At 44.8% G+C, this 16555-nt stretch overlaps 1 protein-coding gene across 1 annotated transcript; it reads right to left on the bottom strand.

Moving 5' to 3' along the window:
- Positions 1–307: 307 nt before the first annotated feature.
- On the bottom strand, positions 308–15812 carry Rs1 (retinoschisin 1). Its single transcript, XM_055615733.1, has 5 exons — positions 15639–15812; positions 13054–13159; positions 4028–4169; positions 3344–3539; positions 308–629 (listed from the first exon to the last, which is right to left on the bottom strand). The coding sequence occupies exons 1-5, from the start codon at positions 15810–15812 to the stop codon at positions 477–479; spliced, it is 771 nt and encodes a 256-aa protein (XP_055471708.1). The 3' UTR covers positions 308–476.
- Between the last annotated feature and the right edge of the window lie 743 nt (positions 15813–16555).

Genomic DNA, 16555 nt, shown 5'->3' with positions numbered 1-16555 from the left:
GCAGGTTTTCATGAAAGCTGTCAGGGCAAACTTTCAGCGTTTGTGTGAGGCTTCACAAAATAGTATGCTGCTCTTCTGAATGTGGTGAGAGCCAAAAGAAAAAAAAATCAAATTATCGTAGCTGCTTTGTGTTCACCTGGGTCTGCACCTTTGACAGTGTCACTGAGACAAAAAAAAAAAGAGAGGGAGCGAGAGCAACCAATTACCCCTGCTATTTAGGTTTATGTAAGAAAATTGGTTCGAAGGATATTTTCTTTGTTCTCATTTTTCTTTGGCCTTGAGTTGAGGGAAAGCTCTTTTTTTTTTTCTTTTTTTTTCTTTTTCTCTCACTGAAATGGGAAACTTTTTTTAAGGAAGTATTCTCTATCCAGATTTAAAGTGCTCATCCGAAACAGCCCTGTTCATCACAGTGGTATGTCGGGATGCCCCCTCCCCCAAGCTCTCCCTGAAGTGACAGGGCTGAGCTGAAATAGGCATCAGACACACTTGCTGGCACACTCAAGCAGTTCCATCCGGATGGCAATTCGTACATGCCAGCCCAGAGGAATCAGCCGGATGAAGCGGGAAATGATGGGGGGCCGCAGTAAGTTCTGGACTGTAGAACTCCGGTCTGAGTTTCCGTAGAAGACCTAAACAGGGGGAAGAAAGTCTGGTCATTATCACAACAAAGGAAGGAAAAGGAACAATGGCTCCTCCTTAGAGCTAACTTCAGTATATATATGTATGTATATATGTATATATACATATATATGTGTTTGTGCGCGCATGCATGTATGTGTGGAGGTCAGAGAACAACTTTCAGGAAACACATCAGTCTCTCCTACCATGTGGGTTCTGGGCCATGAACTCGGGCTTTCCATGCTTGGTGGCAAGTACCTTTACCTGCTCAGTTATCTTACTGGCCCTAGGGTCAGTTTTGAACAATGGAGAATCTTAGACAGTCGGTTAACTACAGAAAGCATACAGTACCCTCATAAAATCTGACTGGATTATTGCAAACAGCCACATCATCTGGCGATGTCTGAGTATACATGGGGACATTGCACCATTCAGAATGGCAGCCATTAGCCATGTGTACACAGTTAAATTTATATTAAGTGAAAGTAGATGGAAATTTAGTTTCTCATCTCTGTCTCTGTCTCTCTCTCTCTCTCTCTCTCTCTCTCTGTGTGTGTGTGTGTGTGTGTGTGTGTGTGTGTGTGTGTGTGTGTGTGGTGCCATTTTATCCTTTGTGCTTTGACAAAAAGTTTTGAGAGGGTCCATGCCACACAAGTGATATCTAAGGTCCACTCAAGTCAAACCTTATACCTGGCTCTGAAGTTGGAAACCAAAGCTTAAATGTGTGTTTCTACTTTGATACAAGTGGCAAGTGCCTTTTAGGCTTGGAAAAAAAAAAATAGTTTTTACAAACAGACAAAAATTAGAAGGAAAATTCTGGAAAGGAGAAGGTGGTGTTGACATAAAGAGATAAAAGGCAAGTTTAATGTTTTTCAAGAAGCAGCATAAGATGTTGCAAAACTGTGACAGTGTTTCTGAATAAATCATTCTTCGCACTCTTTCCAGGGTCACGGTGTTCTGCTCCATGACATAAGAGTGTTTCATTTCCTCCTGTAACTTTCTCCTAAAAATATTTAACAGCTGCACTTAGCTTTATCTATCCGAAATACCAGCAGTCCTTGTTTACAGTGATCTTGCCTTTCTTCCTAGCAACAAAGTCTGAGCTGCCCTCTCTTTAAGCATTCCCTTGAAGGCATTCAAGTCAGAAGGAGGTGAAGAGGAGGTTGATGGAATCTGACCTGAGACCTGATGAATGGAGTGAAGTGCCTCCTTCAGAGCTCCATCAAGTCCTTCACACAAGCGCAAGGCTTAAAAAGGAATTCTAATGTCTTTTGGAGACTACAACTAGTAAGTGCAGAAAATGAAATTAGAAGATGTCAGAGAAGTGGCCCAACTGGTAGTGTGTGTGACTAACAAGCAGAAAATCCTGGGTTCTGATTCCCAGCACCACATAAACTGATGATAGCACACACCTACAGTCCTAGCACTCAGGAGATGGATAGAGGCAGGAGAATCAGAAGTTCAAGGTTATCTTCAGCCACATAGCAAATTGGAGACCAGCCTGGGATATATGAAACCCTGTCTCAAAAAAAAAAAAAAAAAAAAAAAAAAGAAAGAAAGAAAGAAAGAAAAGAAAAAAGCATCAAGATGTTTTCTCCCATTGTGTCAAACTCCTCATAGTGTCAACCCGTGAACGTCATACTGTGCAAATTGTTACCACTTTGATTATTTAGCCACGCATGTCTCCTCAACCTGATTAAATGTCAAAAACAGGCTGAGGAGGACTGGAAGTGGTGGCGTGTGCCTGTAACCCCAGCATTCAGAACAGTGAGGCAAAGGATGAGGACCAGCCTGTGCTCCACACTGAGGGGAAGGAGAGAGATAGGAAATGGCCTGAAGAATTCCTTGCTATTGGGGGGAATTGGGCTGGCATTTTCAAACAGCCACTGAGTTTTCAATTCATTTTTTTATTAATTGCAAAGAAATCCAGGAACTTAATGTGTTAGTTCACAGTGAAGAACTAGAAGTCCATTCTCAAGGATTAATAGATTAAGTGTGTCTGGATTGGTACCATCTCTTAAATAGCCATTTGGGCTGCTAATATTAGTTTATCTTACTATTACAGATTACTAACATTTTCAAATTTGTTTTTAGTAATTTTTTTTGTTATCATTTGTGTCTGTATGTGGTTATATGCACGGGCATGCAGAAGTCCTTGGAAGCCAGAAGCATGTGATCCCCTGGAACTCGGGTTATAAAATGTTATGACCTGGGTGCTGGGAACTGAACTCTGTTTCTCTCCAAGAGCAGTATGCATTCTTAACCACTGAGCCATTTCTCTAGCCTCCAAGTGGCTCACTTGTGGGGCTTCCAAAAGGTTTGCAGCTGTCACTCTCAGTCACTAGTAAGAAGAGACCATAACTATACAAATGGGTGAAACAGGCCCCACAGTAAATGACTCAGTAAGTTTGGAACGGTCAACATTACCAGGATAGTGTTCGCAAGAGACTATATGCTGATACTGACAACTAGGAAAATGCCTCTTTTTTTTTTTTTTTTTTTTAACACAAAAGCGCAGCATTCATTTCCAAGCTGCCAGTCTCCCCAGGCTCCGTCTGGGAAAGAGACCAGATCAGACAGTGGAAAAGGAACACAGAGGACCCAACATGTCCAGGGGGCCGTGCCCCGACAAAGACCTAGACAGCAAGAGCACCGGGGTGGGAGGGAGAGCACGTCTCAGGAGGTGTGAGCTGAAGATGAATGACTTGGACTGAGCCCTACTTACCCGATTGTTCCCGGTCTGATCCTTATAGTAAATCCAGTTCAGGTGCTCATCGGTCCGATACTGCACGCTGTACTTGGTCATCCACTCATCTATGTCACAGCGGCCTTGGGTGAGGATCCCCGAAATCACCTTGATCTCCTTCAAATCGATCTGCAGCCACTGGCTGCTGTCCTGATACTTAGAAAGCCAAGCGCACCTGCCAGGAACACAGCAAATTACCAGTAACCAACCTCTCTAAAGTTCTGCAAAAAGCCAACAGGTACTGAGTTTTGAGGAGACTAGCGCCAAGAGGTATCCTCCCAGTGCTGGGCCTTCAGACATAGCCCAATTCTCAGGTCTTTTCCTTAGGAAGACTTTCTGGCATGTTAAACCGATGAGGTCTTTTTTTTTCCTTCCCCATCTCTCCAACCATGTTCATCCCCTGAGCTAAGTAACCAGGTGTGCAAGGGATGGGCTTCCAGTCCCTCTCCCCCTCTTCACTATGTGCCCCCGACACTGCCAAGGAACTCGCCCAGCCTGCCACTGTTGTGCTTGCAGACCTTGGCACAACAAGGCACTCAGTCCAAGTTTGTTGAAGAAGTGCTTTCTGTGCCATCCGTTTATGAGGCAGACCTAATTTTTCAAAGCACATCTTAAGAAAAATGAGAATGAACGACTCCTCCTTGGGCTGCCTGCCCTACTTACCCGAAGCCTTGACTGTTGAGCCGGGCCTTGTTTGCTGTCCAGGAGGAATACCAACCCACATACTGCTCCGGGTTGGAGCAAGTGATCTGATCTGGCGTGACCTCCCCTGACTCGAAACCCAGGGGCTTGTGATATGGGCATTCTGAGAAGGAAAAACAGCACACACTCAAACACCCAGACCTCTAGCCAGAGTGATGGCATATATATTCTGTGAAGTCCCAGCAACTCTGGGCTGCCCTGAGAATGGATTGAGATAGCCCAAAATTCAAAGAAAAAAATGAACTCTAATCCCAGAACTCCAACAGGAAATGGCTGAAAGAACAAAGCAGAAGCATTGGCACTTTGCAGGTGGAGGACATTTCATTTCTCGGCATTGTGCCGGTTACAGAGAGTTAAGTGTTCACACGGGATGAAGGTGAACTGAAGTAAAGGGATTGCCATAGACATTCATGAAAGACTCAACATTCATGAAAGCAGGGTGGGGTCGGGGAGCCGGTTCTACAGCAACCTCATTGAGGGGGGGAGGGCAGTAAGAAATGCATCACCTCCCTCCTCAATTTAGAGACCTAAATGCCAAGAGAACCGCAGTGAAAGAGCATATTGAAATGCCAGGCGTCCGGCTTTAGTTCTCTCATTATCACAGGTTGAACTGTGCTGCCAAAGAACATTAGGGTCTCTAATTGTTCTTGAGCAGCAGATGATGCCAATTATAGGAAGAAAACAACGGCGAGCAGAAAAAAAAAAGGCAATTATGTATTGAGACTGACTTCTTACTTGAAAATTGTCATTTTCTCACTGAAGAAAAATAAAGGATGACTGAATAGGGACAGCCCAAGTGAGCCTTACAGGCTAGTTACCTGCTGCTTCCTTCCCTTCGTAACTAAGCCCTCACACAAAACCAGCATTGGGTGACCCTGCCAATGGACAACCTGGCATTCTCCTTTTTGTTTTGAGAAAGAAAAAAAGTTCATGAAGGCAGCAATATTACTTGTTTAAAACACACACACACATTTTAAAATCATTTCCAGAGTTTCTCAAAATTAGGAGTGACTACAGGACGTAATTTCTGACCCAGAAGGTCTAAGAGGAGGGTCTGTCAGGTTCTCTTTTTTTTTTTTTTTTTTTTTGTCCCTTCTTTGTTCCTGTTGCCTGGACAGAAGGAAGTCATGATAGCTGGTGCACCTGTAGGTCACTAGCACTATGGGGGACCTGCAGGATACCTAGCCCTGCTACCTTTAGGTAACTCTCTAACCCTAGTCCTTGTACTGTACGCCAGTGCAAGGTAATCCAATAAGCCACTCTCTTATCTGAATCCTAACCCAGTTCGTAACTGAAATTCTATTAAAAAAAGATAATAATTCACCTCTTTTCCTATTTGAGAATGATAAATTCCAAATAAGGCAAATGAAATCATGTTATCTTTGTGTAAATCTGAATTCAAGCAAAAGAGCTGTTTGTTGTGGCATCATTAGCTGCACCTGTAACTAACAGGAAATGTTTGAGTGTTCCCTGAGGATGAGGTTCCCAAATTCAGTAAAACAGGCTGAGGCTGTTGAACAGTATATTTTCATAGCATGCACAAGATTCCATCTTCAACACACACACACACACACCACCTTCAGAAATGGCTCTGCCCTGCCCTGAGGTGCCATAGACAAGATAGCCGCAGCCTTCAGGCTATGATGGCTCAGCTTCCTTTCTACCTCTATCTGCATTTCAGTGTGGCCAGGGTTGAGAGGACAGCATTGTGGTTTATCAAGTACTCAAGGCCTTGGAGTCCATTAAAATCATTCCCATTTTCAGGAGAGTAGCAGTGCTTTTATGAGCCACTCAATCACACCTGGTGTGGCTGAATCATTAGGGGAGCTTATTAAGAACGCCGTGTCTAGGATTCCACTCCCGGAGTGAAGTATTTTTAACAAGCATATTTTCAAAGTGCACTTTAAAAGCTTTCGCCTGCCAGGGAAGACATTTTGTGGGCTAGTAAATTGAGAGATGCAAACACCCAGCCCCCAACTCCCCTCCAGCCTGCAAGATAGGGTCAAGCTACCAGAAAGAGGGATAAGATCTCCACAACAGGAAACAAGCTTTTAATGGGCCTTCCTTTGTCACTTAACCTGTTTGGTTTGGGCTTGGGAGACAAGATATTATGTAGCCCAAGCTGGCTTCAAACTACAAACACTTGCTATGTAGTTAAGCCTAGACTTCATCTTCCTGCCCTCATTCCCCACATTCTGAGATTACAGGTGCACACCCAGTGCCCTAGCTGGCCCAGGTTCTTTCATCTAGAAGGTTTTTTCCTTTGTTTACCATGAAGGCAAATGTGCCAAGCACTTTACCAAATGAGTTACGTTTCCAGCCTTATTCTGTCAAATCCTAAATGGGTATCTCTAAGTCCATTCCACTTTGAACATCTAACTACCAAATTCCTTTGCTTTTTCACCCTTTTTCTTCAGGGCTGTGGGCTATAGGGAGGAGGCAGAAAAGAAGGAAAATCTTGTTGCCATCTTCTAGTTACCGCTTGTGGCAATCTGCTTTTTCCATTTCACTTTCCTTGACGTTCTTGCTTTGCTTCCCACATCTCCCATGTGACATCTAGGAGTAGGCTAGAGACCTCCAGTGGCTAGGGGTAGGCTGGAGACTCGGGAAGACATGTCCAGCAGGTGAAGAGAGTAGAGTTCACTTGTGATCCAAGGACATGTTTTGGAGGCCTAGGGCTATAGCTCAGTTGATAGAGGGCTTACCTAGTCCTGGGTTCCATCCTCAGAACCTGGACATGGTTGTACACACCTGTATGGAAGTGAGAAGCAGGAGGACAGAGCCGTTCAGAGACATCCTTGGCTACATAGCTACTTGAAGGCCAGCCTGGAATACCTGAGACCCTGTCTCAGAAAGGAAAAAAGAAAAAGAAAAAGGAAGGAAGGAAGGAAGGAAGGAAGGAGGGAGGGAGGGAGGGAGGGAGGGAGGGAGGAAGGAAGGAAGGAAGGAAGGAAGGAAGGAAGGAAGGAAGGAAAGGAAAAGAAAGGAAGAAACTATAAAGACATATTTGTCCAGGCTGCTCTCACTTTTCACAGCAAATAAGTAGGCTTCACCTTACCTGTGGGATCCTAAGCCCAGCTCCTACTGTCCAAGACTTGTCTTGCTACCTCCTGAATAATGCCACCTGGAACCTTGGTGCCCTTTATAAATCCAACATGGCTCTGCATCCTCCTCCCTCCTGTCTAGTGCTCTGGGTTTCAGGCCTTGACAACTTCAGGTCACAAAATAAAGACTCCAGACCAGGAGAGCTTCGTCTGATCTGCACCATCTAGGCACCCAGGGAGCTTCAGGCATACCGGTACTCTGACACATTCCCAGAGATTCTCTGCTGAGACTGGACTGGAGTAGGGCCCAGTGCCACAGATGATTATAATGAGCACTTAAGAATAAAGAGGTCATTATGGAGATAACCTAGAACCCCTGCACAGATGTAGCCCATGGCAGTTCAGTATCCAAGTGGGTTCCCTAGTAATGGGGAACAGGGACTGTCTCTGACATGAACTGATTGGCCTGCTCTTTGATCACCTCCCCCTGAGGGGGGAGCAGCATTACCAGGCCACAGAGGAAGACAATGCAGCCACTCCTGATGAGACCTCATACACTAGGATCAGAGGGAAGGGGAGGAGGATCTCCCCTATCAATGGACTCTGGGAGGGACATAGGATGAAAAGAGGGAGGGAGGGTAGGATTGGGAGGGGGCTACAGCTGGGATACAAAGTGAATAAATTAAAAAAAGAAAAAATAAAGAGGCCTTCCCAGGGGCTGGAGAGATGGCTCAATGGTTAAGAGCACTGACTGCTCTTCCAGGGGACCCAGGTTTGGATCTCAACACCCACATGGCAGATCATAACTGTCTGTAACTCCAGTTCCAGGGATCTGACACCCTGACATAGATACACATGCAAGCAAATACCAATGCACATAAAACAAAGTAAATTCATTAAGTAAAGAGGTCTGCCCAGTGCCAGCAAACTTATTTCTTAACGCCCTCTGATTCTGTTTTCTCTCCTGTGAATGGGCATCCTAGTCATATTGCCATAAGACATTTGCAAAAAGACAAAGTGAAATCCTGTTTAGCAGTTATGGACTTTGAAGTATATAGTGCCTAGCTAATACTAGTTGATTGTTTCTTGGCTTTGCATGGCTTTTCTTTGGACTTACCATAGGAGGAATCCAGCACCGCCTGTGCTTGTCTGTTGTCCCCTCCACCTACTCTCCTGGCAGCATCTGCCACGGTCAGGAAGTTGAATGATCTTGGGTCTATACAATACCAGAGGACTAAGTGATGGCCACAGCTAATGCAGAAGGGACCTGGTGGAGGCCTGAGCTCAACTGAGACATGATTCCACTGAGGAATAGGACCAAGGAGGAGTTAGCCCTCTGGCATGCTCAGGAAACCATGTGGGGATTCTAAGGAAGTATAGCCTAGGAAGGGCTTCCACCATAAGCAGCTGTCAACCTTCGGTGGGGCCCAGACCTCAACCCCTGGCAGTTATTGCATGCTTCAGAGGGCAGATCCTGGTCACCCCACAAAGAACATTACCCTCCCAAGTCTCTGCCCAGTGATTTCATTATAAACAGTTGCTACACTGGTATGTGTGTTTGACTGTGTGTCAAACAGTCTGTGTGAACGCATGTGTGTCGGATGCACATGCGCCGCAAGTACATGAATGTGCATATGCCCATGTGGGAGGCCCGGGAAGAGGACGTTAGGTGAATTCCCCTATCACTCTCTGCCCTATTCCTTTAAGACAGGATCTCTTACTGAGCTGAAGTGCAGTGTTTTGGCTAGGGTGACTAGCCGAAAATATGACTGCCTCCATTCACCAGTGCTGAGGTTACAGATACAGTAATGCCTAGTTTTTGTTTTGTAGTTTGGGGGTTGTGTTGTGTTTTGTTTTGATCAGGTTTCGTTCTGTAGTGCTGGCTAGCCTGGAACTTGCTATATATACACCAGGCTGGCCTCAAGCTCATAAACCTGCCTGCTTTTACCTCACGAGTGCTTGTATTAAAAAAGTATGCCTCCACACCTTGTGAAGCCTAGTGTTTAATGTGGATGCTGGGAATCGAAACCCTGGTTCTCAAGAAAGCATTCTTACCCACTGACCCATCTCAACTCACCAGCCCCATCAGACTTTTTCTCAAGTCATTTCACTCTTAAAGGAAAAACTCACGTCTTTTATGGCTCAAGTGAACCATGATGACTTGATGGATAAGGATGCATGTGAAATGTGTTGCTAAGGTACTTTACAACGTGTTAGCTTGCTTTATTCAGTCTGTATTTTAAGGGTCTGTACGTGTGAAGCCCAGGCTTGTTTATAAAGAATACTCAGGGCTAAAGTAAAAGGAAAGGGTGTTGCTCAGTGGTAGAGTATTTCTCTAACATGTACGAGGTCCTGCCGCGTGTAGCTCACTAACTGAGCACTTGAACTAGCATGTGTGAGGCTCTAGGTACAAAAGCAAACAAGGCTAACCTAAAGAAACCCAAAGAAAACTAAGCCTGGTGAAAAATGCCTACAATCCAAGTTCTCAGGACAATCTGGAGTTCAATGAGATTCTGTCTAAAAAAGGGAACACAGGACAGCTCAAGAACATTTCTGATAAGAAATTTCTGAGAGCTGTAAATTTTACTGTGTGTGTGTTAGAATTGAAAATATATAACAATAATGAATGTAAAATAATAAAAGAATAATATTTATAAAAGATTATACAAGTACAGATAACATAGATTATAAATCTGGAATGAAAGTAAAGTATTAAGGAACGATTCGATTATCTTTGTTTTTTTGTTTTCTTTTTGTAGTGCTGAGTATTGAACCTGGGGCTTCACACTTGGAAGGCAGGTGCTTTACTACTAAGCTTTCTACTTGAACCCCTAGATTTCTTAAGCTTTTGCATGCCCCCACCTTGCTATACCTCATCCTCAGGAGGCCAGGCCAATCTTAGCTCAGTGGTGGAAAAGGCAGAGTTGATATTTGGAATCATTTTAACTGAAGCTAAAGACAGCCCCTGGCCTTCTGCTCTGTGGGTAGAACCCATAGACTTTATCCTAAGTAACCCCATGGGCTTTCTTGGCAGCTCTGAGTGACACCACCCATACTTCTGTGCTTTCTAGGACCTTCGCTCCTCAGGCAAGCCCTGATGGAAGCACTCAATATCAAGATCGAGACAGATGAAGTGGTGTTCTTGGCCTTTCACGAGAAACTGAAACAGTGAGCGACAAATGACTCCTGGAAGTCTGAGCCTACTCCTGCTGCCTTGAATCTTTCGTTCACTGAACAGCTAGCTAACACAATGAACCAACCATTTCACGCTGATGTGTTTTTTGTCATCCTGCCTGAAAACATCTGTGTTGCTAGAAAACAATAAACACTATAAGGAAATCGCTTTTTTTTGCTAAGGTATAGTTTATTGTTAGCACCTCAAGTTCATGACAGATCCACAAGGTAACAAAGCAACTCCAATTCTAGCATCTTCTCAGCCTCTCAGTTGATTGGCTTTATGAAGCCAGTCCCCATAAACACCCTCTGTCCAATTTCTTCTCTTTTCTTTCCTTCTGTGTCTCTAATACATGTGTTTATTGGGGGGAGGTGGTTGAAGGGAGTGTGCACATGTGGAGACAAGTACATATATGGAGGTTGGAGGACAACAACCTTAAGTACTTGCCCTCTCCTTCCATTGTGTGAGTCTGGTCATCAGGCACCATGGCCGACTGATCCATGCCACTGGCCCTATTCCTTTACCTTTGACGTAGTGTCCTCTGTAATTCAAACTCCCTATGAAGGGTTGAAAGTGGCCTTGAAAGAATAATCCTCCTGCTCCTGCCTCTGGAGTGCTGGGATCATGAGCCCAGAGATGGAACTCAGGGGTTGGTATGTGCTAGGCAGGCACTCTGCCAACAGAGCTGTATCCCCAGCCCTTTGTCCACTTCTCAACAAGCTTCTTTGGAGTGAAATTCCTGTGTAATCTGATGTCCCTGCTGGAAAGGTTGCATTGAAAACAAATGTTAGGCTTAAAATGGGGAGGTCAAACACAATGATGAGAAAGTAAGAGTATGTGGTAGCCAAGCTGACCAAGATAAGAGGAGCGGTAGGGATCTGAGGAAACCAACAAAGCTAGTTTTGACATGCTCCAGCTAGCTTCCAACAAAGCCCTTTCCCGCTAGTCAGCTTCCTCACATTATGGGTGGTTATACCTTTATATGTATTCTGGCATCTAACGCTAAAAGATTGAATTGTGGATTAGGACTACTTCTAATAAAGCTTCCATCTATATCACAGGAAAAGGACTACCTCAGACTACCCCCAAGGCTGGACAATAGCCGGAAAAAGGTAGACCAAGGCTTAGAAGTCTAGACAATAGAAACAGCCCTTTGCCATTGCAGGACCTTCTGGAAGGCGGACTCGCTTCCTGCTTGGTTTCTTTAGCTGCTGAAATCCTTTTTGCTTGCTAAAAGAAACTGTGACCCACTTGCACCCTTTACCTCTGCCCCGGTGGGATTCTTCCCCTTCTGGGACACAAGAATGGACACTGCTGCTGTAGTTAGGATTAGAGATCTTCCTTCAGGAAGAGGCTGATCTCTCCATTCATAGCAGAAAAACATGTCCATTTCCGCTAAATGGTAAATCTCACTATGGTGGGGCCCATGCCTTTGTTCCTGTCTTCCTATCAGTGCGCAGCATACCACGGGTGTGTGGTTAAAGTCACTGACCAGCATTCTACATGCATTACTAGAGATGGTCCTTGAAGAGTGGCCAGACTGCACCACCATTTAACAGCTTCAGGAGTCCTTGCCACCGAGTATAATGGGATGACATCCCTCAGGAAACCCCACGTCACTGAACATCCTTCCTGTTCCCCAGCTCCCCACCCCGACTTCACAGTGCCCCTAAGAAAAAGACTCTGGGTTTCTGTTGAGACATGAGATTGGAGGGCAATCTCATAACCAAGGGAGGCATGGCTTTCATGCACAATTGGCCCTGGGCAGTGGAAAGGATTAATAAACCTTGCAAATATTTGCAGGGACAGGGCAAGCCTCTGCAAGGCTGCTCTAATTCCTCAGTGTGAACTCCAGGAGGCAACAAAGCAAAAGAACTCATGTCTATCAGAGGCTCCACAATGACGCCTTGTCCTCTTTATCCCTCCTAACAGCCCCATCGTGCAGGGTCACCAAAATGCCAGCGGTTCTCAACTTGTGGGTTGTGACCCCTTTGGCAAACTTCTGTCTCCAAAAATATTTACATGATGATTCATAACTAACAAAATTACAGCTATGAAGTAGCAACAAAAATAATTTTATGGCTGTGGGGGGGTCACTAAGACATGAGAAACTGTAGAGCCTTGCCATTTTAGCTTAACTCTGACAATCCATGAAATGATCCTCTCTCTCTCATGTATCCCAGGCCGACTCTAAACTCACTATGTAGCAGAGAATGACCTTGAATTCCTGATCCTCCTGTCTCCACCTCTGGGTGCTGGGCTTATAGGTGAGTACCAGCTTGCCCAGTTTATATGGTGCCGAGGAGCAAATCAAGATCTTCATGAATGCTAAGCAAGCAGTCTACCAACTAAGGTACACCCCAGCTCTATATTCCTTTTGAAAAATTTGGTTCCTAGAACTGAAGCGACTTGTCTTACTAGTTTATTGCCCTCCCTAGCCTCATAACTGATTTGAAGGCAGCCTGACTCCAGGTATATACTACATACTACTCATGAATCCCAAGATAGAGAACTACCCCCTCCTCTGATACCTACAAGGAAGGGACTTCCCCCACTCCAAGCTGTGTCCACATTGCATTGACAGTTGAGTCTGGCCTGGCCATCTCAGACAAGCCAGGGAGGGAGAGAGCCTGGCAGCTGGTGCTGAATGGTATGTTGAAGCAGTGGCCAGTGTAAGACGCAAAGCTCACAAGCCTACTCGAGAGAAAGCACTTTTGGCAGAAGGATCGGGAGTTGGAAGGAGGAACGCTGGGTGTTGAGCTACTCACCTGGAATACAGTCTAAGGAGGTGGCTCCAGCAGACCACAGAACATTGGCTCCTCCCTGGCAATCACACTTGCATGCTTTCTGGTACCAGGGCTCCTCGCCCTCATCCTGCAGGCGGCCAGAGGGGCACAAGTCACAAAAGTCACAGTTAAATGAAGAAGCTGGTTTGCAAAGGTCAGACCGGTTCATGACAGTGTGTGGCTGCTGGCTCTCAATACACAGTGACCGCTCATCTTTGATTCCATGCTCCATTTTCACTTAGGTTGTTGCTGCTGCTACTGTTTTTAGACAGGATCTCTCCCCCCCCCCCCCCCCCCCGCTCATATCCCAGGCCAACTCTAAACTCACTATGTAGCAGAGAATGACCTTGAATCCTCCTGTCTCCACCTCTGGGTGCTGAGTTTATAGGTGTGTACCAGCTTTCCTGGCTTATATGGTGCTTAGGATCAAATCAAGATCTTCATGAATGCTAAGCAAGCAGTCTACCAACTAAGGTACACCCCAGCTCTATATTACTTTTAAAAAATGTGTGTGTGCGTGCGTGCACGCGTGTGTGTGTGTGTGTGTGTGTGTGTGTGTGTGTGTACGTATGCAAACTACATTCAGGTACACATGTACTTGAATACTTATATATGTGTGGAGGCTAGAGGACAACTTTGTATGTCATCCTCCAGAATTCCATCTTCCTTTGAGGCAGGGTCTCTTACTGGCTTGGAGCTCACTAATTAAGCTAGACTTGTTAGCCAGCATGCAGTGGAGATTCTCCTGTGTCCACCTCCTCCCCAGTACTGGGAATTATAAACTACTGCCACCATGCCCAGCATGTTTTTATGAGTTCTGTGGGTTTACCAAATGAGCCATCTTTCTATCCTCTTTTGGTTTGTTTCAAGGGTGGGTCTTATTTAGCACAGGCTGGCTGACCTCCAACTCTTTGTATAGGCAAGGATGACCTTGACCCTTCTGATCCTCCCGTCTCTATATCCCAGAACCTGGGATTAAAGACATGTTCCACCAGGCCTTTCTTATCTTTGATTCTAAATGAGTAAATGTCTATCACTCGAGGCGGCCAGCTGATTATCTCTCAGGGCTACCTATGTACACAAGGGTAATGTTCACCTTCTTGGGGATAGAGTTCCAGTACAAGGTTGGACTCTCCTGCTCACTAGGCAGGCCTATTTAAGGCAATTTTAAAACTACCTGTGGTAGTACATGACTGTCATCTCAGCACTTGAGAGATAGAGATGGAAGGATCAAGAATTCAAAGTTATCATCAGCTACCTATCAAGTTTCAGCCTGGGCTACCTGAGAACTTCCCTCAAGGGAAAAAAAAAAAAAAAGCAACAATGAGAACAAAAAGCAATAAGGACAGTAAAACAAACCAATGTAACTGGGTGTGGTGTCTGGGCTACATACAAAAATCTTGTCCCAAGAACGAAGAAATCCCACCGATCTTACTAGGGGTGCAGCTAAGTGTTAAATCACTCGCTTAGCATGGGAAAGGGTGCCAAAATAGGTCTGGGTGGGTGCTTTTTAGATTTTTTTGGTTTTGTTTTTCTTATTTTCTTGTTTTGCAACACAGTCTCTTATATCCCAGGCCAGCTAAACTCTCTATGTAGTCAAAGAAGACCTTGAAATGACACCCCTGCCTCGACCTCTAGAGTCCTGGAATCATAGGCATGCGCCTCCACATCTAGTGTATGCAGTGCTAGATGAGCACTGTGACAAACTAAACGATGACCCTGGCTTCTCCCCCACCTTCCTTTCCTTCTCTCTTTTTATCTTTTCTTTCTTTCTTTCTCCCTTCCCTCCTTCCTTTCTCTTTCTTTCTTTCTTTCTTTCTTTCTTTCTTTCTTTCTTTCTTTCTTTCTTTCTTTTTTTCTTTCTCTTTCTTGAGTCAGGGTCTCAGTTTGTAGCCCAGGCTGGCCTGGAACTCACAGTTCAGCCAGGCTTGCCTCAGTTTACTGGGTGTTGGAATGATAGGCCTAAGCTCAGTGTAAAACTTTATATAAAAAAAATATACATTTGAAAGGACGTTGGAGAGATGGCTCAGTGGGTAAGAGCACTTGCTGTGCAAATATGAGCACCTGAGTTCAAAACTCCTGAACCCAGGCAGAAAGCTGCATGGGGCTGTATGTGCTTGTAGCCCCAGTTTAGAGGGATAGAGAGAGGTGATTTAGGTAGCTCATGGCCAGCCCACCTAGCCAAAAAAAAAAAAAAAAAAAAAAAAGCAAGTTTCCAGTTGAGTGAGAGAGCCTGACTCGAGGTAATATGCTCTAGATAATGTGCTCTAGAACAATAGAGGAGGACATCCAATCTTCATCTGGCCTTCAAACGCATGTACACAGGTGTGCACACCTTTACACTCCTCGACACCCCCCACAACCCCACACACAAATAAAATAATACACATTTCAAAGAACCCTCAGGCTTCAGGCGGAGGTAGCTCAATGCAAATCGCTTGCTTAGCATGCACAAAGCCCTGGGTTCACCCTCAACATTCTTCCCCCAAACAATGCTACCCTGACACATTAATTTTTATTTCAACAGCAACAATGATGAAAATTCCATCCGTCTTATTGTCACATACCTCTGTGGATGATAATCCCAATGTGGCTGAGCAAAAAGAACAGGAGAGGAAAAATGAAATTAGGAAGCGAGAGAGAAATTCCACAGACTCATTAATTGCATGGGAAAGCAAACTGAAAATGATGCCATGGAAGTTAAGAAGCCCATTCTGGAAGCCGTCCAGCTGCAGATGCATCCCCCAGGAGAAACTTCCACAGATGCTGGGAAAGGAGGTGGGAAAAGGATAGCAACTATTACTTTAGTTCCTAATCAAATTATAGAAAATACATTAAGATAACAAAACAGGGTGCAATGCAGCTTTTTTTAAAAAACTACTTTTTTCCCCCTTTTTTGTGAGGGGTTGGGTAAAGTGGGGGAGTGAGGCCACCATTGCCTCAGTGTGGAGATCAGAGAAAATTTTTCGAAAGTCTGATTCTCTCCTTCTTCCATGTGGGTTCCAAGGATTGAACTCAGCTCATCGGTCTTAGTAACAAGTGCCTTCACCTGCAGAGCCATCTTAACAGTCCCAGTACACTTTTATTTCTCGCTGTCAATGTCAGTACTATTAACATTCCAACATAGACCTTTCCAGCTCTCCCTTTTTGCAGAAGACTATTTTATATTTTATAAAATAATTTTTGAGATCATAACTGCAACATTTCTTCCTCCCCTTTTCTCTCCCCAAATCCTCCCGAATACCCCTCTCCACTCTCCTTTGAATTCATCACATTTTTTCTCTAAGTTTTACACACACACACACACACACACACAAACACACACACAAACACTTAAACACATTCCTAACTATAACCTGTTTGGTCAGTGTAATTTTACTTGTATGTATGTGTTCAGGGCTGACTGGCCCTGGGCTACCTTCCCTGAGGCAGACCGCCTCTCTCCTACACAGCTTTCCTCAGCTGCCTCCAGTCAGTTTTGTTT

Source organism: Psammomys obesus, unplaced genomic scaffold (assembly GCF_907164565.1).
Source record: "Psammomys obesus unplaced genomic scaffold, mPsaObe1.curated_primary_1811, whole genome shotgun sequence".
Taxonomy (NCBI): domain Eukaryota; kingdom Metazoa; phylum Chordata; class Mammalia; order Rodentia; family Muridae; genus Psammomys; species Psammomys obesus.
This window is presented reverse-complemented; position numbering and strand designations above follow the sequence as displayed.

What these genes read in the sequence shown, in the direction of transcription:
- Rs1 (XM_055615733.1), bottom strand. Translation starts at nt 15,812, where the DNA reads ATGCATCTGCAGCTGGACGGCTTCCAGAATGGGCTTCTTAACTTCCAT. An exon ending in CTCCTTAGACTGTATTCCAG is followed by an intron (nt 4,170 to 13,053) that starts GTGAGTAGCTCA and finishes TTTCCTTCTCAG; the next exon opens with AATGCCCATATCACAAGCCC. An exon ending in CTCAACAGTCAAGGCTTCGG is followed by an intron (nt 3,540 to 4,027) that starts GTAAGTAGGGCA and finishes TGTTCCTGGCAG; the next exon opens with GTGCGCTTGGCTTTCTAAGT.